Source organism: Dasypus novemcinctus, chromosome 2 (assembly GCF_030445035.2).
Source record: "Dasypus novemcinctus isolate mDasNov1 chromosome 2, mDasNov1.1.hap2, whole genome shotgun sequence".
NCBI classification, from domain to species: domain Eukaryota; kingdom Metazoa; phylum Chordata; class Mammalia; order Cingulata; family Dasypodidae; genus Dasypus; species Dasypus novemcinctus.
This window is the reverse complement of record NC_080674.1, coordinates 15,269,672-15,297,503: the sequence shown is the minus strand read 5'-3', so window position 1 is coordinate 15,297,503 and position 27,832 is coordinate 15,269,672. Positions and strand designations below refer to the sequence as shown.

The following is a 27,832-nucleotide window of genomic DNA, read 5'->3' as shown; positions in this document are numbered from 1 at the left end:
AATGGGTTTCATACTGCATCTAAATTAAGATGAAAACACTTAAAGCAAGCACTTTTTTTATTTCAGGAAATTCTCCTTATTAAATTTTCCAAGAATCATTATCAATAGCGACACTCACTGTTGGCAGCAAAATGACTTAAATAACAACTTTGTACCTGATGACATGACTGTAGGGACCAACAGATGAATTAAACTATACAGAAAATTGACTTTTTAAAACAGAGAATGGTACTTCTCCAGAGATACCAGCTAAGAGCATAACTTTAAAAATTCCTCGTGCCGTCCCGTCACCCAGCACTCGTCCTCACTCTGGAAGCTCCTTCCATCCAGAGGTCTTGTTTTTTCAAACACATCTTAAGACCTTCAAATGTGGAGACATTTCACCCGCTTTCGACTGCCCCCAGAGCACTTCAGGGGGTTTTTCCATTCACTTATGAATCATGCTGACATGAGGCATAAATATCACCAAGATAAGTTTCAGTTTTCTTAGCCTAATGGAGTGTAAAGGATTAAAGCAAACCTAAGTGAAGGCAAGTCCCAGCTATTTTGAACAAATACTGTGGAAGGGATTCCATATTGGTCCCATTTATTTTTGTGTCTGGCTTTAAAACAGGTGTTGTGGACAAAAGTAGAATTGGGAGGAAACTTAATGGCTAAACAGGTAAGTATGGCTAAATGCGATCAATACTTAAGGTGAACAATACTCAACTGATGAAAAATAGGCAATTAAAATTTTAGATCCATGGCAATGAGTATTATAGACACATATTTTTCCTTACACAGTAATAGTCTTATTTAGCAGTCTGGAGTATATTCTTACAAAATGAATCATATCACTTTAGGAGCTTTCTGTTTAAGAGAAAACTTGCTAATTCTGGAATTTGTAATCCCTTTATTGATATTTTATAGAATTTTCTCATATCAAGTTAGTTATCACTTAAAAAACATTTACTTTCTCTGTTATGAAATTCTCAGTACTTTCAGGGTATTCAGAAAAATCAGATTTTTTCCTTCCCAGGACCAGCTTGGATAGACTTAAAATTATTTTCCTTTGCTCTCACAAAAAAAATGAGAAAATCAGGAGGTTTAGAAGAACATATACCTTCGGCCAAAATTAATTTCAGGAAAGTCCTTGGAAAAATGAGCATGACTGCCACCTGGCCTGTGCACCTTCTTTCCTGGAGGCTGGGCGACTCTACTACTCCAGCGCAGCTTGGGGATCTCCTGTATGCTAGAGAAGGGCCTGGGGTGGAACAACTTTGGCTCAAGACCGTGAAGGCCTACGTCCAATTCAAACCTCCAGGATGGCCCTGAATTCCCATGGTTCATTGGCTGACCTTTTACAGAGGGCCCAGGATGAAGCCAGAAGCCACCTGTAGTTCTTTCATCCCCTGCTTTGGAGATGAAGCAGAACATGATTTATTCAATCCATCTGTTCTTCTACCCTCCCTTGAATTGGACTTCTCCACTGAGGACTGTTTAAGCCTGTAGGAAATACTCAGATTAAAAGGGTGTGATATAAAGATGGTATGAAAAATAAAAGAGACCCACATACCAGGGGGAATTAAACTTGCTTCCTATGGAGAAAGTCAGCTTGTACTACTTACCTCTTTGTACAGCCCCTCAGTATAGACACACAGGGTCAAGAGTTAAGAGAGGAACCTATTCTAAAATCAGAATAAACAATGGCATCTGTTTTCATTTTTGCTCTAGTTCCCTCATTTAAAATATTTAAGGTTAGAAACACATTTCAATCTTGGCATCACACAGGAAGTTCACCTCCAATTTATTGTTATTATTTAAAAGTGGGAGAGTGTGGGTTATGGTGTGGACCACTGACCATGAGGTGCAGCGGTGCTCAGAGATGTATTCATCAAGTGCAATGAATGTCTCATGATGATGGAGGAGGCTGTTATTATGGGGGGAAGAGTGGGCTGAGGGGGGTAGAGGGTATATGGGGACCTCATATTTTTTTAATGTAACATTAAAAAAAAATAGAAAAAAAAGAATAAATAATTTTTTAAAAAGTGGGCTAGTTAATATGAAATTTCTTCTGGCTAATTAGTGTGACATTCATTATACAACTGAACAAAAACTCAAAACATAACAAAAGAAATACCCAGTACCTCCTATCTACAAACCTTTTGTTTTGATGTCTTCTCAAAAAAGAGCAACTACTGAAATGCTTTCCTATTTTTCACTTTCATGAACTGAAATGTCCTTTTTTCAGTGTTTGGTCTTGACCCTCTGATTGAAAGAATTCTTGCCCTGTCCACACATCCCCAGTGCAGTTAGGGATAAGCACAGTGTTGGTCCATCCTGTGACCCTATCGGCTGTCAGTCCCTGTGGAAGATTTTCCTTTTGGTCCCGGGATGATATAGAAATAAGGACACAAGGTGAGGAGATCCAAGGTGACTGCCAGGCAGCGCCTGGAAGCTGGGTGGGAGCTGGGCCTCGGAGCGTGTGCCCTGCACGCACTGCAGGCTGTCATCCCGGCTGCTCAGCAAAGAAGGGGAGTGTCCATGCCTTCTGGTCACAGCGCTATGCCAGGGGGGCGGCTTCCAACAGTGCCAACCAGGTGGCAACGTCAGAGATCAATGAAGAATTCCAGTTGCATGTGGCTGGCATTGCAAGGAAAAGGCCCTCATCGGATCTCACTCGAACCAGACGCCAGAGCAGCAGTGGGCACCAAGCACTGCTGGACGTCTGGCTTACCGAAGACATAATACTATTTAAGCCTCACTGCAAAAAAATCTGACGGGCATTTTTATACACCACAGTATTGAGCATACCTCGTTTTATTTAGAGAAGTAATACGAAAATGTGGGAAAGCATTAGCACCAAACATTATCATTCAGTGAGTCACTCTTAACTCTTAGGGATCGTGATGACTGAAGTAAAATGTCATTAACAAGATTCTAAAAATTACTTTGTATTTATTGACATTCAAAAGAGGTTAGCCAAGTACTATCAAAACAAAGATTACCAAAAATTTGTTAGTTCGAGTATGTTAGTTTTCTGTTGTTGCTGTAACACATTACTACAAACTTAGCAGCTTAAATGACATATTGTGTTCTCTCACAGGTCGGCAGGTTAGAGGTCTGACATGGTTTCACTGGGCTGAAACCAAAGGGTTTCCTTTACGAAGGCTCTAGGGGAGGACCCGTTTCCTTTCTTTTTCCAGCTTCATCTTGTGGCCCTTTCTCCATCTTCAAAGTTGGCCACGTAGCATCTCTCTCGTCTTCCTTATTTCATATCTTCCTCTGGACTCACTCTTCCTATTCCCTCTTCCACTTTTAAGGACACTTGTGATTATATCAGGCCTACCTGAAGATTCCAAGATAATGCCCCCTTTCTAACTCAGCTGATTACTTACTTGTAGCAGTTTGGTACTATTTATGAATTCCAAAATAGATATGAGATTGTAAACTGGTCCTCTGGGCATGATAACCCTTTGATTATATTACATTCAGCTGAGATGTCTGATTAAATTATGTTAAGATTACAGCTTTGATTCCACTATGTCATTAGAGTACAACTCAGCGCTGAATCTCCAGCTCCTTGGTGGGCTGATAAAACAGACTCTCACACAGAAGGAGACACACGGAGAAGATACATCGAGACTCCTGTGACTCCAGGAAAAGAGATGAGCCTGACAGTCTACAGCTGACCTTGTAAGGAGAACAGAGCAGGTGAGTCCAGAAAGAAATGAGCCCCAGGGAGAGAGAGACAAGCCCTATGCCAGACTACAGCTGAGATCGGAAGAAGCTGGGACCATGGAGCCTTAAGAGGGAGAAGGAAAGCTGAACCCTCTCAGATATTGCCCACCATCTTGCTTCACACACCACCAATGACTTTGGGTGAGAAAGTATCTCTTATGATACCTTGAGTTGGACTCTTTAGGGCTTTGTGACTATAAGCTTCTACCTCAAACAAATACCCTTTATAAAAGCCAACAGAGTTCCAGTACTTTGCATCATTATCCCTTTTGGCTAACACACTTATCTTAATTCCATTTGCAACCTTAATTTCTCTGCCATGTAACTTATATATTCATAGGCTCCAGGAGTTAGGACATATTTTCTAATTCTATTAGAAATAGAATTAGGCTATAATTTTGTCTAATACAATGAGATTCCACATTAACTACGTATTAAATACACCACAGTTTAATATTTGGGGGACAGTTCAATAATTGTCATTCAGTTGCCTTAATCTACAGAATTTATCTTTTTTATCTATATAAAACACTTTATCTGGCAAGAACACAACAGTAACAAAAAAAACACAAAGAGAAATAAAACAAACTGTACAACATTACAAAGTAGTGGTTATATGTATGTGTGTATACAAATGTATGTATAAAACTGTACATGCATACGTGTGTGTATATATACATGTACATACCCACACACTTCAAAAGTTAAATAAGTGGTTCTAGAAAATCAGTTTACCACAAAGATTCCTGGGAAGATAATGCTTAAAAAATGAATACGGCCATGTTGGTGCTGATTCAAAATCAGCCAATGACGAGATTCTTAATGAAGAACTTAAAGGCTGCAGATAAAGACGTTCTTTCTTTCCAGATTAGCTCTTTCTCCCTACTTGGTTTCCTCTGATTTTTCTCCTGGTCATGTCCATGTTAAACTTCCCTCTGCTCTTAAAGGCAGCTGCTGTGTGAGGTGTCCAGGGTCCTTATGGATAAGGTCAAACCACAAACCCACAAGTCAGTGTAGCTGCTTTGGAGGAAATCACTGAAAAACAAAGACAAGCCGTAGGGGCACTGCTCCCTCCCGGTATACCTGGAACTCTGGGGAAGGAGCCCCAATTCCTTCAGCAGCTGAAACACTCGCCTGGGTCTTCAAGAGATACTTTACTTGCAGGCGAGACTGCTGCCCCTGGTGAGCCGAGGCCCGGTCCCCCCAGCCTCACAGGACGGGAACGTGGTAGTGGCAGTCGTTCTCCGTCAGCAGGCAGATCTCCGGCCACTCCCTGAGAGGTTCATCTGGATAGCAGACTTCAAAGTCGCTGGAGCTGAACTTGAACAGCCGGAACACTTTTATCTTTACTTCAAGGGAGTATCCAAGTATAAACATATCAATCTGGGGACGAGATGAAAGAAAGGTCACAGATACGCATTTTCAAATTCCTGCCCTCCCACCACAGTGAGGAAGAAGTGTTCTCCTGCAGCTTATGAAATGATCCACTTGTTTATGGCCCACACATAAACCACTGAGTGGGCACAGGGGTTGGAACAAATAGCGACTACAAAGAAGAAGGGGGGACAAGCTTAGGGACATGGTGTTCCCTGTTCTCGTCTAAGAAGAAGCATGAAAAGGCCCTCCCAGGCTCCCAGAGCTGGTGCTCCGGGGTCACAGAGCTGGGGAGATGCGGAGACCCGGATGTTAACCAACCACTCTCTGCAGTTGTTGTAAATCACCGTGGAAAACAAGCCCCAAACTCCTCTGTGTTCAAGTATCCCCCAGATCGTCCCAAGCAAAGGCACATGACTCTCTGCCCCAATTACCTGCTCCAATCCACATGTGTCACCTACAGAATTCAGGTGATTTATCATGAAGCTCAAAGGATCCGTTGACGTTTCCCTGGAAAACAGGAGTCTAAAAAGACTGGGGATATCCTTTTTAGTCTTCATTTGTTCATACACTTCAGTGACTTGATAGAGCATGATGAATTTTAAAGCTTCATAAAGTTTATATTCCAGAATTGCATCAGAAAAAAGGATGTTGCACATACTGCCTCTCTTGTGATCATCTTTAATTCCACTAAATTCAGTCCACTAAAAACATAGATAATAAAATGAAATTTAGAAGGGCAGAGGCGAATGCATACACAATTGCCTAATTTTAAAAATACTCATACATCAAAGATTAATCGAGGGGAGTGAAACTTTAACTTTTCACTTGATTTTTTAAAAAAACTGTAAGTACATGCTATTTCTACAATGAGAAACTGGTTTGAACAAAATATATATTTTTAATGTACCACCTACTACATCCAGTACTAAGCAAGTTAGTTTCTTAAAATTGCTTAAGACAACTGGGTTATACAAAGGATGTTGCAGTGAAGAATAGTGCTAGCATTCTTTAGTGCTCACAGTAGGCCAGGCACAGCCTAAAGCTCTCTAGATGTTTCAACTCACTAACACTCACAATAATCATCCATGGCAGGCAAGAATCTATTCATGTTTCACTTTTACAGATAAGAAAAACAGTACAGGATTTCCCAAGGTTAACCCAGCCAGTATGTAGGCTCAGGATTAATTCCAATAACCCAAAATGTATCTGTATTAAAAGGCAGAAAAACTTTAGTCAAATTATTATATCTGTGCTATTCCCAACTTATTAATAGGGTATGTCCCCATGGCATATATGACTGTGCATTTTCTCCCCTAACGCCTCCATTCACCCCCCAAGTGCAATAGCATTCCTAAGTAGGTAAAACAGCAGGCCTAAGAAACTGGTTGTGAACTGGTAACTGGTGAGTAAATCTTGTAGCACTACATTCTGTGCAAGTCCTGCTGCCCCTCACATGCCTTCCCCATCTGCACATGGACATGCATTATAAAAGACCTCTCTTGTTTTGCAGTGAGGGCAGACAACTGAGCTTGGAAAATGCTATCTCCTCCCACTGTCAAGGATGCGGACCCCACGTACACTCCCTAAATAAATGCTCATTACTGGTCAAGCTGAGTTTGTCCAAGTCTTTCTTTGGTCTTACGTCTCTACCTCAGTTGGGCAGGAAGCTGTCGTTCTACACAGCTCCTCACCATACTCAAGCAGGCCCCAAAGGGCATTTCTGAGCACCTTGTCTGAAACTTGGGCCAGCTCACAAAAACCTCTTTAACCTATAAAGGGCTTCAAATATAGGTCTTAATTATCATGTAGAAGAAAGCTGCTCTCATATGTTACTTGGTAGGATAAAGAACAAGGAAAGGAAGTCTGTCATTAGAAGCAGCGTTTTGACCTGCATTTCCTATTTACTAACATGAAGTGACATGCCTCCCATGAGGAAAAAGTGGTTCCATTTGGGATGTATGTTTTCATTCCTGGTCTCTTATCCCCCAAACACTCACCTGTGTTTTCAATAATTCCACATATTTACGTAGTTTTCCAAACACGTTTGAACCTGTATATTTCTCAGGACCAAAACTGTACTGCTGGATCCAATTACAACCTTGTGAAAACAGCAGTTTTTCAGGAAGCTTGAAAAGGAAGTAGATGCCAACAATAATTAGTATCTCAACATGTATTACACACACTTTTGAATATGCCACAGCACATAATCTTATCTCATTCAGCAATCATCACCTTAAAATACTGTGACTGTTAAGTGAAAAGCATACATTTTTTTTAGATTTGTGGATTAAGTGATTTGTAAATCATAGTCTACTTCACAAGTTTACAAGTGATGAGAACCAAAGTATCTTATATAAGATTATGTCTACAGAAACATTCTTTTAGATAAAATACTTCCTGAACTTCCTACATGTATTTCTTTAGAAATTATTATTAACCAAACAATGTTAGGGATTCACAGTACATCAGAAATGCATGGTATTTAGAATTACGCACTCCAGGGTACAGACCGAGCTCTACCCCTCACCAGCTGAGAGACCTTGGACAAAGCTTATTTTGCCTCTTAGCATCTCCTCAACTGTTAATTCACTGTAAGCATATCCATTTTACAGGGTCTTTGTTAGGTTTAAGTAAGATTACAGTGTTGGTAAGAGCCTGGTCCATTGTAGGTATCCAATGTATTTTTCCCACCAACTCGACTTCTTGAGCCCATGGCTATCTTACAGAGATGATTTATTTGCAAACTTACATGAGAGACAGGACTGTGTCAAATAACCTCTCAGAGTTCCTTCAACCCCAAAATCCCCGTTACAAAGCAGCCCACAGAAGATCTGGAGCTTCTATGTCACCATGATTGGCCTGGCCCTTCCCAAGTTCCAAGTGTGGAGGCGTACCTTAACTATGTCTTTTTCTTTCATCCAGGATGGAAAAGGGAGGCCCTTGTTGAATATCTGAAATAACACCGATCTCAGTGCATCGTAGTTATCTCTTTTTACTTGTCGAACACATTTAATATGATGCCGCCAAAACAGTTCTTCATAAGCCTATTGGCACAAAAAATATAAATATTTGTTTTTTAATCCCATGAATTAAAAGAATAAAGAAAGCAAATTAACTGTATTTTTCAGTAAGGGATCACTTCCAACACGGACAACATAAAAGCAATGATACAATATGAATATGACTGTGTGTACTTTTAAAGCAGGAGTTCTTAACAAGGGGTCCTTGAGACTGAACTGAAATTCAAAAGAACATTATTCTTATGGGGACATGTTGGTGCGAGTGTGATATATTTATTAAATAATATACAGTATAATGTGGACTTATTATGCGGTCCATGGTTCTGATTTGACAGGCAAAGGGGTCCATGAAAAAAAAAAGGTTAAGAACCTCTGCTTTAAAGTGACTCACATGTACAGAGTCCATATCATGCCGTTTAACCCAGGGTGAGGGAATGCCAATTTGCGGAGACCACAAGTTGTGGTGCAACTTGACCACACTGAAAAGCATTGCATACTTTTCAGATTCAAAGGAGGACTTTGAACATACCTTTTGTTTTGCTTTTGCGAGTGATAGGGTTGGGCAGCACTGCTGGGAATGTTTACCAAGATTGGTCTGATGGAAAATTCTAAAAGTTCTCAAAATACTTTATATCAAGGTACCTGACCTTTCCTGGGCAGAACCCTTCACTTTGATGCAGAAACGTGATAGGCCTGGCCAAGAGGTGGCTGAAAAGAGTAACAAATCTCAGGTTTCCCAAAACTACAGGCCCAGCTTATAGAAGGCTCGGGTAGAAGGCCGCAAGCCCATGTCGAGAAGCCATCTAGCCTCTGAACCAGAGCCACAGTCGTCACATGTATCACATTTGGGGTTAGCTGGCCTTTGGATTTAGTAAAGCAGAATGGAATGTTTGTTCTTTCCTGATTTTCATGGACAAATTCCCTGCCCTTCCATAGCTTTTCTAAACCGACACACCTTCCTCATCAGCTTGGCGTGAGGCATCTCTCCTTTCCATTCTCTTGCACAGTAACTGAGTAAATCGACTTCTGCTTCCACGCTGAGGTTCCCTAGACCAAGTCAAAAATAAAAGGCGGTTAATTTTCCCTTTGCTCTCCGCATCTTCCTGAGCCCTCTCCACATCTTAAAAATTAAGGAAACATACACATGAAAATAATTACTTTTGAATTTTCTCTGAAGGTAGCCAATCCACCTGAAAGATAAAAGGGACAATGACATCAAAATTCTACTCTGAATGGCAAGGGCAATTTTGGAAATTTGAAGATGACACAATGACCTACCACTTGAGGCGCTGCCCTAAATATAAATATAGCCTTCGGAAGCAGCAGAGGGCGGGCACCAGAAATGAAACTGCCAACATCACGGACCCCTTTGCAAATCTCCACACAGAATCGAAGGCTTGACTTGTAACTAGCGTCCAGCAGCGAACTTTGTCATTCCCTACAAAATTTAAAAAAAAAAAAAATACAACAGTGCATGTCACAGCTACACAATTGGCTGCTTTGTTTAAGAAAAATAAGACACACTGGATAATTTTACCTGCAAAATATCTAACATAAATATTTACATAATATTTTTATATAAATATTTTTAAAGTGGTCAAAAGTTCAATCTAAAATAAGAATGACGTAGTTCTTCTATAATCAATGTGTCATGGGTAAGAACATCTTGTTTTCCACAAAGTTAAAGGTGGGTAGGGTAAGCTAAGGAGTGTGGGCTTCAGAATCAAACCCAGTTCTAAACCTGAACTCTCTCACTATCCAGCTGGTGACTGCAGCCAAACTGACCTCCCTGGCCTTGACTGTGAACTGGAGGTAAAAACACTGACCTTGTGAGGGAGAGCCTAAATGAAACTACAGAAGCATGAGCAGAGAGCCTCGCACCTGGCTGGCTCTTGCTGAATACTCGTGGCCTCCAAGAGCTGATCACAGGGGCTCCCTCGGCACTGGGCACCCACGAGGCGCCACTAGCCATCCCTCCCCCTCCACTTCTGCCCACTCGATGGTCCTCAATCATCACAGGCCACAGCATATGGCATCACTTTAACAACACAGAGCAAGTGAATCAAATGGCAGAAATGGACCATCTCAGTGGTGAGATGGATTTAGATACACTGTTTATGATACACATTATCATTCCTGATTTGGCAAACAGAGATCAAACCAATAGGCCGGCAGAGCCCAAGCTGTGTGTGCGCAGTATTTTTTTATGTTCAGTACACTCCTAATTATATTACATTTGAGATTGTAAAATGCTGAAGTACAAATGAGGAAGAGGACTTCTGAACAAGGGCCAGAACTCCCGGAGTTCATTGCAAAACCATTTCCTCCACAACACATGAGTAGGTAAAATTATAGTCAGTAATTGTAGTAAAAACCTCATCAATTTGGAATCTACAATTTTAGCATTTTTGATCATCTGGATATTTGATGTGCACATTTACATTCTCAATAAAGAAACAACTTACCAGCAAAAATAAATAAATATAGCTTCCTAAGAAAATATTTACAATTATTTAAAAGAACATTTTCAAAAACAAGTGCTATTTAGAACAGGTGAATAGCAATTCAAATCATTATATATTCACTCCCCTTAGAAACTTAATAGGATTCTTAATGAATTTTTAAAACATAAAACCATACTGCCTTTACATAGGCTCCCAACTTTTATTAGTTCAAATTGATTTTCCGACTTTGAAAATTCTGACTCTAAATCCTTAAATTCATGGAATAGCTAGAATTTGATCTATTACATAACTCCTTTTACTGTAACCATAAACATTTTCTACAAAAATGGGACTCCTTCATAATTTTTAAACATGATTTTACAGTGCATTTTCTTCTTAAGGCAACTTGGACATCTTTTCCTATCAGTTTATACAGCTCTACACTACTCTTTTTAAAGAATGCATAATATTTCAGCATAAAAGCAGACCAAAAGTATCCATCACCTCCCAATAAACATTTGGCTTGTTTCCCACATTTTTACTTTTACAAACAACGCTGTGATGAACATTCTTTTCTAGCAGTTTTCTGCAGGGTCATTCCAAGCACAGCAAACTCCGGGTCAAAACGTGGGCACTTTTTAAATTAGGCGCACCGACTGTGCTCACAGTTGATGCCGAGCACTGCCTGACGCTGATAATGTGTCGTCAGGAGTGGGCCTCTGCACAAGAGGGAAAGTACATTCTGGTGGGAGAAACCAGAGCTGCCCTGGGAACTAGCTACGATCTGAGCTTCTGCCATGCACTCAGCGTTTTCTGGGAATTATCCCATTTTCTCTGGTAAACGACGCCACGGAGTGGCCCACAGCCCTGGAGTCGGGCCCCGGCACAGGCCTCTCGGGGTCCCCATGTCCTTCCCACGGTACGTGTGGGGCCCGGCGCGCAGCCCAGCGCGGGCCAGGCCTTGGCAATGCGCGCCGTGAGGACGCGCACCCAGCGGGCCTCTCCCGGGCCGTGAGGTCGAGCAGGAGCCGGCAGGGTGGTCAGTGCCGGATCTGGCACGCTCAGGGGCCCAGGAAATGCTAGTCATCGTTTTATTGCTGGATGCTAGTCACCCTAATCTGCAGATGAGGAACCTGAGGGAAAGGGAGATTAAATAACTGCCAGTGAGACTCAGCCAGTACCTGACCACTCGCCTATCTGGCCCCTGTCACGTGGAGTCAAATAAATCTTCAAATCAGCTTTTGTCAGAATCAAGATTCTTCAGAAAGAGAATAAAAATTTTCTCCTGTATGTGCAAATAACTGGATTAATTACAACTCAGCAACAATGGACAGTAGAAGAAAATACCACCCTGGGGCGCCTGGCAAAATAGTGCCAGATCACTTCCACAGTCGAGATCACAAGTTAAACCTCACCTCTGACATACAGCGAGGGCTTCCATTTTCAATGTCAGAAGGTCCACAGGGGACGCTTCCGCCAGCCTGCCCGAGAACTCGGCCAGCGCCAGCCCACCCCCCTCACCCCATCGCTGAAGCCCCTGCCTCACGGGTTCCTGGCCTCGGAAGAGCGGAGGCAGGGAAGCTTCCTCCACCAGGGAGCCAGTCGTTCAAGGAACAGAGGGGGGGGGGGACAGGACAGGGAGAGAGAACAGAGGGCGGAGGGCCAGGCAAGGGGGGACAGAGAAAAGGAGAGCAAGGGACAAGGGGGGATGGAGAGAGAAAGAATGGAGGGTGAAAGAAAAAGGGAGCTAGAGGGAGAGAACACAGGGCGAGACAAGGGGGGACAGAGAGAACAGAGGTGGGGACAAGGGGGGGATGGAGAGAGGGAACAGAGAGGTGAGGGACAAGGGGGACCCAGAGAGAAAGAATGGAGGGTGAGAGATAAAGGGAGATAGAGGGAGAGAACGGGGGGGGGGGGTGAGAGACAAGGGGGACGGGGGAGAGAGGATGGAGGGCGAGGCAAGGGAGGATGCAGCGAGGGAGAGGCAAGGCGGGCCGGAGAGGAGGCCCGGGCAGCAGAGGCTCCAGGAGGTGCGCACCACACATAGAAGGCAGAAGACGGAGGAGGTGCTGCCGGGAGTTATGCATTAATGTCCACACACAGGAATGAGATTTCTTTTAGACTGAACCACTTGGGTTGAGGCTGAAATGAGGCCACAAGTGAAGCTCTGGGCATTTCTACTCCATTGGAAAGTGAATTCATTAGATCTCATACAACCCCCGGGTGTCAACACAGAAGCACCCGGAAACCCCACACAACCAGAAAAAATAATACTAGGTAGTTAAGATAACCCTGAGTGAACCCACAAGAAACTCCTGGGAGCAAAAGCGTGGCCATCTAAAGCTAAAATCTCACGGAAGATCGCTCCAGCTATACACAGCAGATGAGACCACTGACTCGAACCAGGAAAGGAAACACCACCGTTTGGTGTGTGTGGGGGGTAAAGTTCTACTTAGAAATTTTTTCCGTTCTCCAGAGTGTACTTAAGCTGAAATAATTCAAACATTAAAACAGGAAACCAAAAAGAAAAAGTCTGAAAACAAAACTAGAAGACACTTCAGGGCAGGAAACCATGTGACTCTGAGGCCGCGCTCCCGCCGCGGCAGGGGTGGCCCGCGTCTCCCGGGAAACTGGGGGCTGCTGCTCCCCGGGGCTCCCCACCGAGTCCTGGGTCCAGGAGAGCCGGGCTTCTCCCCCCGGCCTCAGCAGCACCTACTTCCTCCCCAGTCTCCGTCACCGCCCAGCGTCGGGGGCTCCCCCCACGCCCGGCCGTCAGCTGCGCCCACCTGTCAGCTTCACCTTCAGCTGAGGGAAGCAGGGACCTACGACGGGGTCTCAGCAGCCGTTTAATGTAGACGCTTGAGGTGGCACAGTGAGGGAAGAAAGACACACACAGTGCAGGCTCCCAGCTAACAAAAAATGTGGGTGAAAACACTGATCTTAATTGGATAGAGACAGCAGGTATTTTCACCTGCTTCGGGGAGAGGAGAGACTGCTGGAGAGGGGTGGGAGCACAGCGAGCGGGGCCAGCTGGTGCTCTCACAGGTGGCTTCTGAGGCGCCGGGTGACTCTTCGCACCTCTCAGAGCTGAAGGAGGCTTTTGGTGAATTCCAGTCAAGGGTGGGAAGTGCTGCTCAGAGAAGCCAGCTGAAGCCACCGGAGGCCGTGACCCTCCATCGGGCAAACCAAACCGCGTCCTGCACTTCCGGGGCTGGCACATCCTGGTGCCGGGAGGCAGCAGCGTGGTGGACAGCCCAGGTGGCGGGCAGCCCCAGGCCCGGTGGGGAGCCCCTCTCGGGGGGCTTCAGCTGCTCCTTAGGCCTCAAGGGGCTCAGGGAAAGGCCTACGCTGTGGGCATCGATTGCTTACTGCTGAGAAACGCAGTGGCTCAAGACTAAAGCAAAATATTGTTCCTTAGTCCAAACAAACTAAGCACTACGCAGACAGAACAATAAACACACAGACCAAATTCTGTTAGGTCATCAAGGCTTTTAAATCATTTGGAGCTCCTGGAGACTATCAAGATTTTTCAAAGGTCAGCACAGCAGAGCGAAAGAGGATAGGGTTTAAATGATCTTGGTTCCTGCACAAGCAGAGGAAGGCTGATTGTTTTTCTTTGTTTCAGATATGGGGGAAACATTCAGAAAAGTACCCTTCTAATAAACCTTTAAAGGATGAGGCCAAAAGACACCCTATACTTCTGTAGAGAAAAAGTATAATTGTGTAACTGCTCAGTTATAGTCCTTCCACTTGAAATACTATAACCAAAATGACGAGAAGATCGGTACCGCTTTGGCAGAGAACCAGGAAGTGGAGCTTTTTAATCTTGAAAGTCATGGCCATGGACATTCAAAGGGAGCCCCGTCCTCCACCTGCTGAACGATGCAGACAACAAGCCCACAGCGGGGCAGGTGCCAGCCAAGGCCCCCTGCAAGCTGAGTTCAGGAAGCTGCTCCTGGCCAAACACTGAGAGGATTTTGTGAATACGTATTATTTTTAAATAATATCATAATCCGGAGGTTTCTTTTTCTTTTTACCAGGCACGTCTTACAAGATTGTTAAATGCCATCATTTTAGAGGAAAGACTAATTTTCTAATTGTGCAGGTTTAAAAAAAAAATCCACCCCACTGTAAAAACACCAGAGCTGCAGGTGGGTGAGGCTACAACTGAAGGGCAAGTTGTGATTCCTTCTCAGGGGAACTATTGAATTTCTGGGCTGAAAGGAGCCTCATGAAGATCATTTTAATGAGGGGGCAGGCCTCGGGGGCAGCAGAGGCCTGTGGGCCGGTGGAAAGAGCACTGGGCTGGGAGTCAGGGGGCTGGACTCTTGTCCACATTCTGCCCCTTTCTAGCTTCAGGGCCTCAGACAAATCACTTAGCTCAACAAGCCAAGCAGTCTCCCCAAAGGCCACGACACGGCAACCACAAGTGGAACAAAATTAAAGGCAGGAAGTCACAGGAAAGTGCTCCGTAAACGCAAATGCCACCTGCCACTACCTGCCTGCCATCTTGTCATCCAACCAGAGCTCACGTACGTTGGGGCGGGAACCCACCTGGCTTATGGGGGCCCTTTTCCTTTTTCTAGAATGTTCCTCCTTTTATTAAGCAAACTCTATCATTATTCTATAAATATGGATTGCACCCCGCCTCCATCGGGGGCAAGGCGCTGTGTTAGGTGTTGAGGCTACAATTGCGAGCGGCACAGACCCGGCCTCTGCTGGCGTGGATGTGCAGGTGGGCCCTCATGCGTGGGAAGGCAGCACGTTAGGGCAATGCCCCCAGGAAAGGAGCACGTGTAGCACGGGAATCTGACCCTGGCAGACCAGGGCTGGGCAAAGCTTCCCCGAGGACTGGAGGCAGCGGACGGGAGTTCAAAGGCAAAGAAAGCAAGGGGAGGCCTGCAGGGCTCGGGTCACTGAAGGCAGGGGAAGCCCCGGGGGTTTTAAGCGACAGGCTGACGTGATCAGATCTGTAACCACAACCCCGGTCATCACTGCTCCAGTCACGGATAACAAGTCTGATGGCTCTTTTCTACGACATCCTCTTCCATTTTCCACTCGCTTTGGGCTGCGGTGGCGTGGCTGGCACTCCACTTGCTCTCCAGCCCTCGGGCAGAGCTAGCCCCGCCCCCTGGGGCCTGACTGGCTGTGCACTGCTGGCTGTGCACACCCCCAGGCGCACACACTCCTGCACACTGACCCCACGGCTGGCCGGGCACACCCTCAGACACACACTCCTGCACGCTGACCCCACTGCTGGCTGTGCACACCCTCAGGTACACACACTCCTGCACGCTGACCCCACTGCTGGCTGTGCACACCCTCAGGCACACACATTCCTGCACGCTGACCCCACTGCTGGCTGTGCACACCCCCAGGCACACACACTCCTGCACGCTGACCCCACTGCTGGCTGTGCACACCCTCAGGCACACACACTCCTGCACGCTGACCCCACGGCTGGCTGTGCACACCCTCAGGTACACACACTCCTGCACGCTGACCCCATTGCTGGCTGTGCACACCCTCAGGCATACACACTCCTGCACGCTGACCCCACTGCTGGCTGTGCACACCCCAGGCACACACATTCCTGCATGCTGACCCCACTGCTGGCTGTGCACACCCTCAGGCACACACACTCCTGCACACTGACCCCACTGCTGGCTGTGCACACCCCAGCCACACACATTCCTGCATGCTGACCCCACTGCTGGCTGTGCACACCCCCAGGCACACACACTCCTGCACGCTGACCCCACTGCCGGCTGGGCACACCCCCAGGCACACACTCCTGCACGCTGACCCCACTGCTGGCTGTGCACACCCCCAGGTGCACACACTCCTGCACGCTGACCCCATGGCTGGCTGTGCACACCCCCAGGTGCACACACTCCTGCACGCTGACCCCACTGCTGGCTGGGCACACCCTCAGGCACACACACTCCTGCACGCTGACCCCACTGCTGGCCGGGCACAGCCTCAGGCACACACACTCCTGCACACTGACCCCACTGCTGGCCAGGCACACCCCCACGAGCACACACTCCTGCACGCACACACGTACACTTCATTTCTGAGGTGAAGACACCGAAGCCCACTTTTTCTGAAGGTCAGTGTCCCTTGAAGCAACTACACAAGGGCCTTCCCCTGAGTAACTCTTCCAAGAATGAATTCACAGGCACGGCCTCTGAAGGCAGCTTCGCCGCAGCCCTGTCGGGCCTCCTTCGCACTGAAAACGCCCGGGCCTCTTGTCTGGTCATTACACGAGGCGGCTTGGGGTCTTAGGCACGTGGGCCACGCTCCTCGGGACCTACTCCACACTTAGCGAGCTGCCAGGTGTGACCCAACCAGGAGAGAACTCGACCAGGTGACCACCGTCCTCCTTCTAGACAGGGGTCAGGGCATTTTCTAGAGAAGGGCCAGAGAGTGAGTATTCTCGGTTTTGTGGGCCACACAGTCTCTGTCCCCACTCCTCGACTCTGCCACTGCAGTGATATCAGCAGTAGACCACATACAGCGCAGCTCTGTTCCAATAAGGTTGTATTTACCGGCTGTGAAATTTGAATTTCACGTAATTTTCACATGTCAGGAAATAGTATTCTTCTGGGTTTTTTTCAACCATTTAAAATGTAAAAACCATCCTTAGGTCGTAGGCCACATAAAAACAGTCGGATCTGGCCTGCAGGCTGTTTGCCAAACCCCGTTCATTCACATTAATGCAGCCCATGGGTGTATTGGTATTTCACAGCTGCTAAAAAAAAAGCCACTGATTCTCCTTCAGCGTTGTCAACTTAAAAGCTCCTCAGACGTGTTGCTGGGGTATACCTCCCCATCTTCTAAAAGGGAGAAAGAGGGCCAAAAGCTTTTGCCCTGCCAACCTCGAGTTTCCAGAAGGGGCTTTCCTAGAGATACCGGTACTCCTGGCCACTCCCCTGTCCTCCCCACTGGCTGACTTTACTCCTTCCAGAGGGAGACTGAGCAGGGCTAGAAAGTGCACACAACCGTGACACGTGGACTTTGTGTCATTAAGCTGGCATTTTCTATCTCCCTCTCAATCAGTGCAGAACTGGGAAGGGAGGGGGCGTTATCCAGGCCATATGTGCAATTCTGTGCCTTTTAGACCAGGACCTTATGTTTACCCTTTAAAGGTCACCCTGCCAGCTTTGGTTCATTGCTTCAGCCTGCCAGGGCTTTTGTGGCTCTGAACAATCAGGCCTCTAAATATCAAAATTGTCTTCCACCTCCCAGTGCAAATCCTTTATGAATGTGTTGGTCAAGGCAGAGCTACGGGCACTTCTGACACGAGATACTCATCTTTTCTCCTTGGTGGTGCTCCTTCCACCAATCAGCATCATTGGGTGCTGGTGCTAAAGCTTCTAATCCTTCTAATGGGTCTCCCCCAATCCATTTTCCACACTGTAGCCAGAATGACTTTATTTTTTAGCCCAATGGACTGTGTCATCTCCTATTTTAAAACTTCCAATGGCTTTTCTTACTCATAGGAAAAAGACTCAGATCTTGGCAGCCACCATGCTGAGCTGGAAAGGTCCCCAAACAAGGTGCCAAGAAAGGTAAAACTACATCACCTGTCGGACCACCCAGAAGCTGCAGGGAGTTGGTTCTTCCATACCAAAGAGCGCCAGTCAATGCTTGTTGAGAGGTGGTAAAATAAAAGGTTAGTCCAACTGCAGAGATCTATTCAATGATTATTCTTTGCAATGAAAGCAGTACTTGTAGAACAAGTCTTCCTACTCTCAGCAAAGTGGAAATCAGAGAGAAAGTCCCACCGTGTAGCAGGAATGAGCAAAAACGATCCTATGGGCTCAAACAAAGACGGCAGCAGGCGCTGCCAAATTCGGGCAAAGCAGGGTGGGGGAGAGAGCGGAGCTGCCCACTGCCAACCTGGGTGGCGTTTCAAGACTCAGAAACCACCAGCCCATCTGGCATCATGGCGGTACCACATGTGGATGATCCTCCAGCTACGGGTGCTTCACAAACCATCTCCAGGGTCCCAGGGGGGATATTAGAGGTGAAGCAAAAGGGGGAGCAGGAGGCCCAGTGGGGTACTATTTCTGATCGATGCATTGAGCATGGACACACAGGGCCAGAAACAAAGCTGGTGGGGCGCCCCAGGGCCCAAGACTAAGGCTGAGAGCCTGCAGGCCTTCCAAGAAGAATATGGACCAAGCTGATCCTTCACAAAGTTTAGCCCATCACACGGACACCAAGTACTTTCTCAAGAACTACTCATTTTACGCAGATAAAACGGGTCTACAGAACAGAGAGCAGCCAGCTCCTTTCTCCCCCACAACTGAAGGTAAGCCTGAGTGGTAGACCTGAAATTTGAGTGAAATGATACTGGGACTTAATTTGGCTACCAGACGGTCACAGGTCGCGTTTACTGGGGTGCTAGGCACTCCACACAGCTCCCCAAGCCACGCCTCACGGCCAACCTTCCAACCACCTGGTCCCAGGTGAGAAGCCCAGGCAGGCCCGCCCCTGGGTTCAGTGTGACATCACCAACAGGACACCCCACCGAAGCCCCCACTGTCACCTCTCCCTCCTTCTCATGGACCTACCTTTACATAGTCCTTTTGAGCTGCTCTCCAAAGGGAAAGCAATGGCCTCGGACACTGAAACCAGTAAACACGAATGGCATCAAATGTCACTGAGCCTTGCTCCTCGGTGACTCGGACCAGCACCATCAAGACCCCTGAGCCCCCCTTGGAGACAGAGACCCAGGACCGCGGAGGCAGACTCCACTACTAACAGATCCCCAGGTGCCTCATCTATACGGTGACACCTGAGAGGAGTGTGACGTGCAGAGCTTGTACTCAGAATCACCCGCGCGCTGGCTCCACCAGGGATTTTCATACCTGCAGGGCTGGGGGCTCAAGCATCAGTCTTTTTCAAGTTCCCTCAGCGATGCCAATGACTTGCCAGTGTTACAAAACACTGCTATGGAGTAAGGCCTCCCCCTCCCTGGCCACTTCTGTTATGTCAAATCAGATGCCAATTAACTTCCAAAATTACCTTCAGCGGAAATCACGCCAGATAAAAACGTCTTGGGTCAAGTCGTTCAAGTACAAGTAAGTGCTGCTTCTGTTTTGTGCCTCTTGCCCTTTGGCCAAGGCGAAGTCCTGTTTAATTAGTCAATTGTACTAAAATGCTTTTTCTCTCTGTTGGGAGTTCAGCCTCCCTAAAAAGAAACTTTTCTGAAATTCATAATGAAGAAAGGAACCCAGCCATTAATGTGGCCTCGAGGTCACATGTGACTTGGTCACATGGTCACATGTGACCGACTCATCTGCTTTGTCTGCGACTTGCCTGGTTTTAGTACTGAAAGCCCCATGCCCTGGGATCCCCCAGTTCCTGAAAAACCAGGAGGGCTGGTCACCCACTACAGGGCCGGGTAGTGGACTCCCTCCTCTCCCGCCTCTCCCTCCTGCCCCCACCAGGCCCGCCCCTGCCACGCTCTGCCTGCCGCCTGGTCACTCTTTTCCACCCGTGGCCCAGTTCACTCTACTCCTTCTCTAGCTCTCAGCTCAAACATCACTTCCTAGGGTGAGACTTCTCTGACCCATTCCCAGCCCCAGCCTTCACCAAATCGCTGCTCTGCTCCTTCACTGCACACTATCCTTCTTCCCAGCCCATAACCCGGGTTACACAATCGGGCCCACGTCTGATCAGCGCCTCTCCCCTGCAGGCAGCAACTTCCTAAGGACTGGGGCTCTGTGTTCTCCCCGTGACCTCGGTGCAGTTAACAAACATTTGTTGAATGAGTGAAATGAATCCACGGAATCAGGATCCAGTCCCTACGTCTCCACGGCAGAGACTGCTGGCTCCCCTCAGTAGTCATTTTCTCCTCCCCCCAGAGAACTGACCCTCTGATTTTCAGCTGGGCACAAGACCCCTAGGAATAAGGGCTTTTCCGGGCTCCCTGGTGCTGGGCATAGCCGGGTGAGTGACTGCTGGTCAAGAACGGTACATGCAGCTCTCAGCGAGTCTGCTGAGAGGGGTGGATTCCTTGCCTTTCTTCCTCCCTGTTGACTGGAATGTAAACATGAGGGCTGATGCTTCAGCAGCTATCGTGGAGCAAGAAGTGACCATGGGGATGGACACTGTACATAGTGGACAAGAAAGGGGAAGGAACCTGGTGTCCTGGCACTCTGGAGCCCAGCCCAGCCCTGGGCCACCCACTCTAAGCTCAATCACGAGAGAAGTAAATTTGCTTCACTTATTTTGAGTTCCTCTGCTACTTCAATCATAGCTAATCCTAACTAACAGTTCCTGGTTTGGTGGTCCCTTCTGACTTAAAAATGTGTGATTTGTCAGAAATAATGGCCCACTAGAGTAATTTCTCTTCCTTTAATATCAGCCCTGTAAATATGAGGCCAGAAGTGAGAAGTGACACCCTCACCTCATGGGTGGGTTTCAGGCAGTGGAATGAACAAGCAGCAGGCAGCCAGGAGCCCCGGGCCGAGAGCTTCCTCCCCTGTGACCAACAAGAAGGAGGCTGGGCCATCAACCTCTACTTCCCTTTGTTCTCCAGCCTTTCTTATTTCAACTGGCTTCAGAGTTAATTTGGAGGAACAGTGGCATGGGGTGCAAGGCGCAGGATTTTAAGTGATCGTGAAATGAATGAAGGTCACCTAAACCCAAAATGTGACTTGCATCACAGGAACAATACTGTATTAGTTAGCCAAAGGGGTGCTGATGCAAAATATCAGAAATTGGTTGGTTTTCATAAAGGGTATTTATTTGGGGTAGGAGCTTACAGATACCAGGTATGAGGCATAAGTGACTTCCCTCACCAAAGTCTCTTTTCACATGTTGGAGCAAGACAGCTGCCGACATCTGTGAGGGTTCAGGCTTCCTGGGTTCCTCTGGGCTCGGCTCCTCTGTTTTCTCCACAAGGTCAGCTGTAGACTATCAGGTGAATGGCTCTGCCTTTCTCCCTGGAGCTCCAGCTTCAGCATAAAACTCCAACATTAAAAGCCCTCAACTCTGTCCTTTGCCATGCCTTCTATCTGTGAGTCCTAATGATGTGGCCCAATCAAAGCCCTAAGCATAACTTAATCACATCCAGGTACAGACCAGATTGCAAACATAATCCAGTATCTATTTTTAGAATTCATGACCATATCAAACTGCTACAGATACCCTAAGTAGGTACTGAAGATGCAAAGACCTTGACAGACACCAGTGAGCACCCTGACCCTTAGAAGTTCATACCTATTTCTAAAGCTCTATTAAAGCAATCGACCTGAAGGCTCAGCTTTGATAAATAACCTTTTCCACAAGGGTTTCCATGGATGTGATCAGTGTCCAAAAGACTAAGAGATCTACAAAAGGGAAGGTTGGGGAGCCAGCGAGGGAGGGAGAGGAAGAACTGTACCTTCAGGTGTTACGGGCTTAAATGCATGAACGGATCAGCCAGTGCGGTATATGTGGGAGAGGACGCTAAGGAATAGTAAGCACGCAGAACAAGGCAGTGCAGGGAGAGTCTAAGCACAGGCTCCACAGGTTCCCACCATGACACTGAGCTAAGGATGCAAGAATGAGCTTAACACACATTTAAAAAAAAAAAAGACAGGGCTGTTTAAATGAAATAAATGGATAAACTGATTTAATAAACCCCCCCTCTCAGTCCAAGCGGCTTTCCTCTTCACTTCAGATTTCAGAGGAAATGAAGGCACCGATACGCCCACGTCCCCACCAGCTTGGTGCAAGGACCCGTCACTGACAGCCGGAGTTCCATGGGCAATGCTGCAGTTTCAAGATGAGCCGCCAACTGAATCCTCAGCTACAAACTTAACTCCAAGTGCCTTTTCTAAAATGCCAAGTACAGTGACAAAAAGCCACTGCTACTTGCGCATCTGCTGACCTCAGTACCACCTAGCCCTCGTTCCGAGACGGTGACTGATTACTCGCAGCCTGCACTGGCACTGACTGCCATCCCCTCCACTTCCCCTTTCGTCCCAGTTCTGCTTCCTCTGAGGCACTGCGACCTGTCTGAGCGATCAGTTTGGAAGACACAGAGCACCCCAATTTTTCTGGAACATCAGAGAACTCACAGGAAAGTGGAGGCCCCCCTGGCTGGGTCAACAGATACACCCCCGACGTGCCAGGCATTATTCTCAAGTGCTCAGGAGAGATTCACTCATTACCAGCAAGAAGGAATTTGGTTTACTTCTCTGAATGCGTGAGACTAAATTCTTCAGGAACATTCCATGCCCTAACTCAGAGGACAGACTCAAACTGTGCAAAGCATGCTCTCTGATGAGCTTCCCTCAGAGTCATCTGGGACCTGGCTTGGACACACTGAGGCCATTCCAAGCCGATGGAGCAGGGAGCTCATCTCCCCTGGGATGGGACAGAAGACTTCTCTTGCTTTGACAGTGACCCCTAGAAGTTTAATTAGATTTCATTTCTCTCCAAATTGAGGGAAGGGACCCTACTGAGAAACTGACTTCCAATTACATAGTTATTCCCTACTACAAGACGTGCTCTAATATTCATTAAAAACCAATGACAAAGTAAGAGGAGAAAGAGCTAATACCCTTAATAATTACTGCATGTCTACTCTTTCCATGATTCGACACACTCTTAAAGTTATCGGCATGTGGTTAAAATAAACAAAAGGTTTACTGTAAAGTTCTTAATTAGAGCCTTATGGAACATAGACTTGATGTGCTAGCCTCTCCAGGGTTACAGCAATTACCTCCGAATCCCAGCAACAGTACTGACAGACAAGGGTCCTGCGTCTCCACAAAATGAAACTAACATCCTACCATCCTCTCAATGTAAACACAATACCACCTGCCTGTTCTGGCCGCCAACTAAATGGGAAAATAGAAAAACAGAATACGACGAGAACAAAAGATTACTGGAAAAATAAGAGCACATGCAAAAAGCTTTCTGTTGATTTTCTGTGATATACATTTAAAGAGTCTCCCTTTAAGTTAATTACAAATCAAATCAATGCATGTACAACCTCGATGCTTAGTTATTTCCCAGACTGTCCTGCTGTGAAACTGAACATTCACCAGGGTGCTAAAGGGGAAAGAAGGGAAAAGGCAGGATTTGCTGGAGCAGTAACTTTTGTACAAGTTAAACAGAAACCTCGTAGCCATGCATAGGGTAGCTTTTTAGCACGGCAGCGATAGCTTTTTCATGGTTTCTCTTCTATATCCCAAGCCTGGGAGCATTATCTCCAACACAAATGACAGTTGAACAATGACAACCCAGCTTTAATTTAGGAAGCTTAAATGGGATGAGATCACCTTGGAAACTACAGTGTGCACTCCAGTTTGAATCTGAACTGCTGCAGGAAAAATAAATAGGTGGATGGATGAGAATCTGGCTGGGGACAGAGTCACACTGCCAGGGTTTGAGTCCTGGCTACCACTCCCCAGAAGGAAACCTTGAGTAAATTCCATGGCCTGTCCATGCGTCGTGGAGATGGCAGGGGTGAAGATTTGAGAAGAGCCTATGACCAGCGTTCAGCACCATGGTAAAACCTCAAACGCCCACTGTTAGCGTGGCAGGAACAAGCACTGGTGCTACAGGCACCTGGGAAGACACCCCCACACCCCAACTCCAGGGAGCCAGGAACGGCCTCCCGCATAAAGCCAAGTCTACGATGGGACCTGGGCCGAGTATAAAGTCGTTTTCAAGTTATCAAGAACTTCTACTTACATAAAATACAAGGTATCAGAAAGGTTACATCTGTTTAATAATTTCTTAGACATGTAAAGGCAGAAGTTTAAAAGTGGGGCAAATAGGCCAGGAAAAAAAAAAAAAAAACGACCAACTATGGACTATTTGTTTTTAAGTATCTGGGGGGTGTGTGCTTTTAATTCCAGTATGGTCCCTGTCCCGCCCCCCCCCCCCCCCCACCTTTTTTTTTAAAGAAGCAAAGTATTTCTCTCTAAGGTTACTACCAATGGTATTTGGAAGAGCTGAAGTCACTCACTCCTCGCCCCTCTGGCACAACTACCCGCCACCAGGGCCCTCTCGGCTGCATGTTCAGCTCTTTGAGGACCAAGGCCTGGAAGGCACTTTTTTCCAGAACTGGCTCACAATTCTCAGCACACCCTCAGCAATCTGTGTTGTTGAGGGAATTTAGGCACCCAGGTTTCCCTTGCCTCTGGCCGGCTCCCGGGTCCTTAACTGTTCTGATTTGTCTGTTCTTCCTTGAGGCACAAGAGTGCTCACCAGGTAAACTCACCTGCCTGCCCAGGGTGGGACCCGTGATAACCTGTGGGAAAAGGCCAAGACCGCGCAATGATTCCAAAATTATCTGGGTGGGTCAGAGACATCTGCTTCATCATAAAGTCAGCTTCCTTGAAGGGCTCTGGAATAACTGAACAATACCACAGAGGGACACGCCTTCAAATTAGCCAAGGAGACCACGCCAGGGAGCTTCGGCGAGTTAGTGGACCTCGCGGAGACGCGTAAAGCAGAGATAAAAATCACCACCACCACATAGTATACAGCATGACCATCGTCATCATCATAAAAGCGAGCATTTCAGCGCTTACTGGGGACCACGCATGGCACCAGACACGTAACAGACGAGCTAAGACAGAAGCAGCACAAAACAAATGACAGCCACTACTATTACATTCAAGCGTTTTGTTTCGCATTGGATCCTTTCCCCACCCCACCCCCAGAAAAAGCTCACCCAGAAGAGCAGGATACAAAAGAAAAACCACAGAGCAGCTGTGATTACGGCTGGCGTGGGGACCTGGGCAAGGGGCCACCAGGCCAGCCCCTGGGTGAAAACCTCTCGCCCCCTTTATGCCTAAACCAATGCAGACGGAGAGAGGTGGGGACAGCCAACGTGGCGTCCTTCCTCCATGCAGACAGCCACAGGTCCCAGGGCCTCAGGCACTGGACAAAATGGTCTCCGGTGCCCCTTCCATATCTAATATTCAGTTCCTGACAGCGTCTTTCCCAGACGTTTACAGAGATGTTTAGTCTATACTTTTAAAAAGAATAGGAAAAATGGCTTCCGAAAATATTCCTTGCATCCCTACTTGCTCTGCAGATTTTCTTCTGTTGCTGCCCATTTGTTTTTATTGTCACGTATTACTTGGTCTTACTTGCTATCATCTGAAACGTGAATCTTGGTGTCTCTCTTACCCAAGATAGTTAGGAGTAGGCACCCCAGCTTTTGCAATTGGTTTTAAAACTTTATTTTTGCCAAACATAACCAGCAAAGAAGGGAAACTATGCTGCAATACACACAGAGGTTTTATTTTGGAGGAAAAAACTTTTTCCATAACCTGATCCTGGAATCACATTCTTCCATGGCTGCACATCAGCTGCAGGCCCCCCCAGGCTGGGGCAGGGGAAAGAATTCTCTCATCCAGGCTTACAGTGCAGGCACACCTTGCAATTGGGGCAAGGCAGGAAAAATTCCTGGCAAGTACCTTAAGCCGAAGGAGGCACCTGACCAGTTTTTTCCAGCTACGCCCCTACCCCCATTTCCAACCTTCCCTTCTCTGCCAAGTGAAGGCAGGGAGAAAGAAAGAAAAATAACACACTAAAAAGTTCAAATGAACACACCCACAGGAAATAGTTGAACAGTTCTAGAATAATCCAAGATGCTGAAAGGGTGAGACAGGAGTTCATTCTATAAACTTGAGCAAGTGGGAGGTAAGTCAATCACAGGATTCCAGACTGGGTGGAGCCTGACGGAGGGGCCGGGCCAACCTGGAAGAGGACACGGAAATCCACCGCGGCCACCCTAGACCTCAAATCTGAGGTCCGCTGTTTCCAGGACCCCAGAGGGCTGGCTGTCGCTCAAAAGTTCCTGCCTGGAGGCAGAGCAGCAATTAAAAGGTTCTAGCCGTTGCCACCTGCCCCTCCAGGCTGCAGAACCTGGAGCCCACACTTGGTGCTGGTGAGCAGGCGGGCTCTCCAAAGTCCCCGGTGGGCTTGCGCACCCCTGGGGTGGCCACCGGGCTACAGAAAAGGAACCCTGATCACCCAAACTGAGCAGCGGCTCTGCTCGCCCTCCCTGTGGTTGGAAACCCAAGACTCAGCTGAAAGGACTGAGAGGAAGAACGCCCTTCACCTCTGAGGTCTTCAGAGTCCCCGGGGAACCCGTTACCAACGCAAGGGAGACTCCAAGTCGGGGGGCGGGGGGGCGCCCCTCGACCAGGAAGGGGCCGCGCGCGGCCCGCTGCCACCCAGCCGCTGCTGCCCTCCTCCTTCAGCAGGAGGCAAGGCGTTTTCTCGGCTGCTCAGCACATCTCGAGCGCCGCGGGAAGGCGGGGGCCCCCTCCTCCGTCGCCAACCGGCAGCCGCCAGCTTCCTTCAGACACAGCTCCAGGGACCGAGGGGGACCCGGGCCGGGGTCCACGCGCCCCTGCCCGCCCCTTCGCCGTCCGACGGGCGTCTACTTTCCAGAAAACCGCCCTCCCCAGCTCTCCGGGCGTGGGCGGCTCCACCCGACGGCTCTGCCGCCCTCCGACCCGTCGCTCTTTCTTCACCCGCGACCCCCGACGGCCGCCCAAACCCTGCGCAGGCGCGGAGCGCAGCGCCCACCCCGCGCCCCGCCAGGGGCGCCCCCGGCTCCCGCGGACCGCCCTACTGCAGACCCCGGGGCGCGCCCACCGCCACGAAGGACACGGGTCCGCGCCGCGCCGGCCCCGCCTGGGACCCACCTGCGACGGGGGCGCGAGGCCCCTTCCTCTCCCGCGCCTGCGGGGCGCTCCTCCGCGCCGCCATGCCGGCCGCGCGCTGCGGAGCGCGCCGAGCCTCGGCCCGTGGGTCCGCCCGCCTCGGGCTCGCGTCCCCGCCGCCAGCGGGCGCGGGGCGGGGACCGGCCTCCGCGCTCCCGCCCGGGCTCCCGGCGCGCCGACTGACGCGCCAGGCCGCCAATCAGCGGGGCCACTGGGCGGCCGGGGCGGGGCTCCGCGCGCCGTCGGGGCTGGCAGCCGGAGGCGGCGCGGGGGAGGGGGGGATGCGCGGGGGAGGGGGGGAGATGCGCGGGGTGGGGGGATGCGCGGGGTGGGGGGGAGCGTGGGGTGGGGGGATGCGCGGGGTGGGGGGATGCGCGGGGTGGGGGGGGCGTGGGGCGTTCTCGGTTTGACTGCAGGCTGGGAATTGCTCCTGGCAGCGAGCCAGAGGTCGAACCTCCTGGGGATTCCACCTGGACCGGGTCCCGCCACCTTCCTGGCACTTCCCACTTAGTGGGAAATGAAGCAGCCGCGCGGGTGGGCTGCTGGGGGAGACGGACCGGTGACTTTTCCC

At 48.3% G+C, this 27,832-nt stretch overlaps 1 protein-coding gene across 1 annotated transcript; it reads right to left on the bottom strand.

Annotated features, from left to right (window-relative positions):
• Positions 1 to 39: 39 nt before the first annotated feature.
• OTULINL (OTU deubiquitinase with linear linkage specificity like) lies at positions 40 to 27,390 on the bottom strand. The gene is made up of 8 exons (XM_004455784.5): positions 27,244 to 27,390; positions 9,396 to 9,555; positions 9,276 to 9,307; positions 9,073 to 9,164; positions 7,992 to 8,141; positions 7,095 to 7,223; positions 5,529 to 5,798; positions 40 to 5,103 (listed from the first exon to the last, which is right to left on the bottom strand). Exons 1-8 carry the CDS (start codon positions 27,305 to 27,307, stop codon positions 4,930 to 4,932), a joined length of 1,071 nt encoding a protein of 356 aa, XP_004455841.1. The 5' UTR covers positions 27,308 to 27,390; the 3' UTR covers positions 40 to 4,929.
• Positions 27,391 to 27,832: the final 442 nt, after the last annotated feature.

Bases quoted from the DNA above. Each gene is read 5' to 3' on its own strand.
- OTULINL (XM_004455784.5), bottom strand. From the start codon at position 27,307: ATGGCGGCGCGGAGGAGCGCCCCGCAGGCGCGGGAGAGGAAGGGGCCT. The intron at 9,556-27,243 runs GTGGGTCCCAGG...TAAATTTTGTAG, and splicing joins GCCTCGCGCCCCCGTCGCAG to GGAATGACAAAGTTCGCTGC. The intron at 8,142-9,072 runs GTGTGTCGGTTT...TTGTGCCAATAG, and splicing joins ACGCCAAGCTGATGAGGAAG to GCTTATGAAGAACTGTTTTG.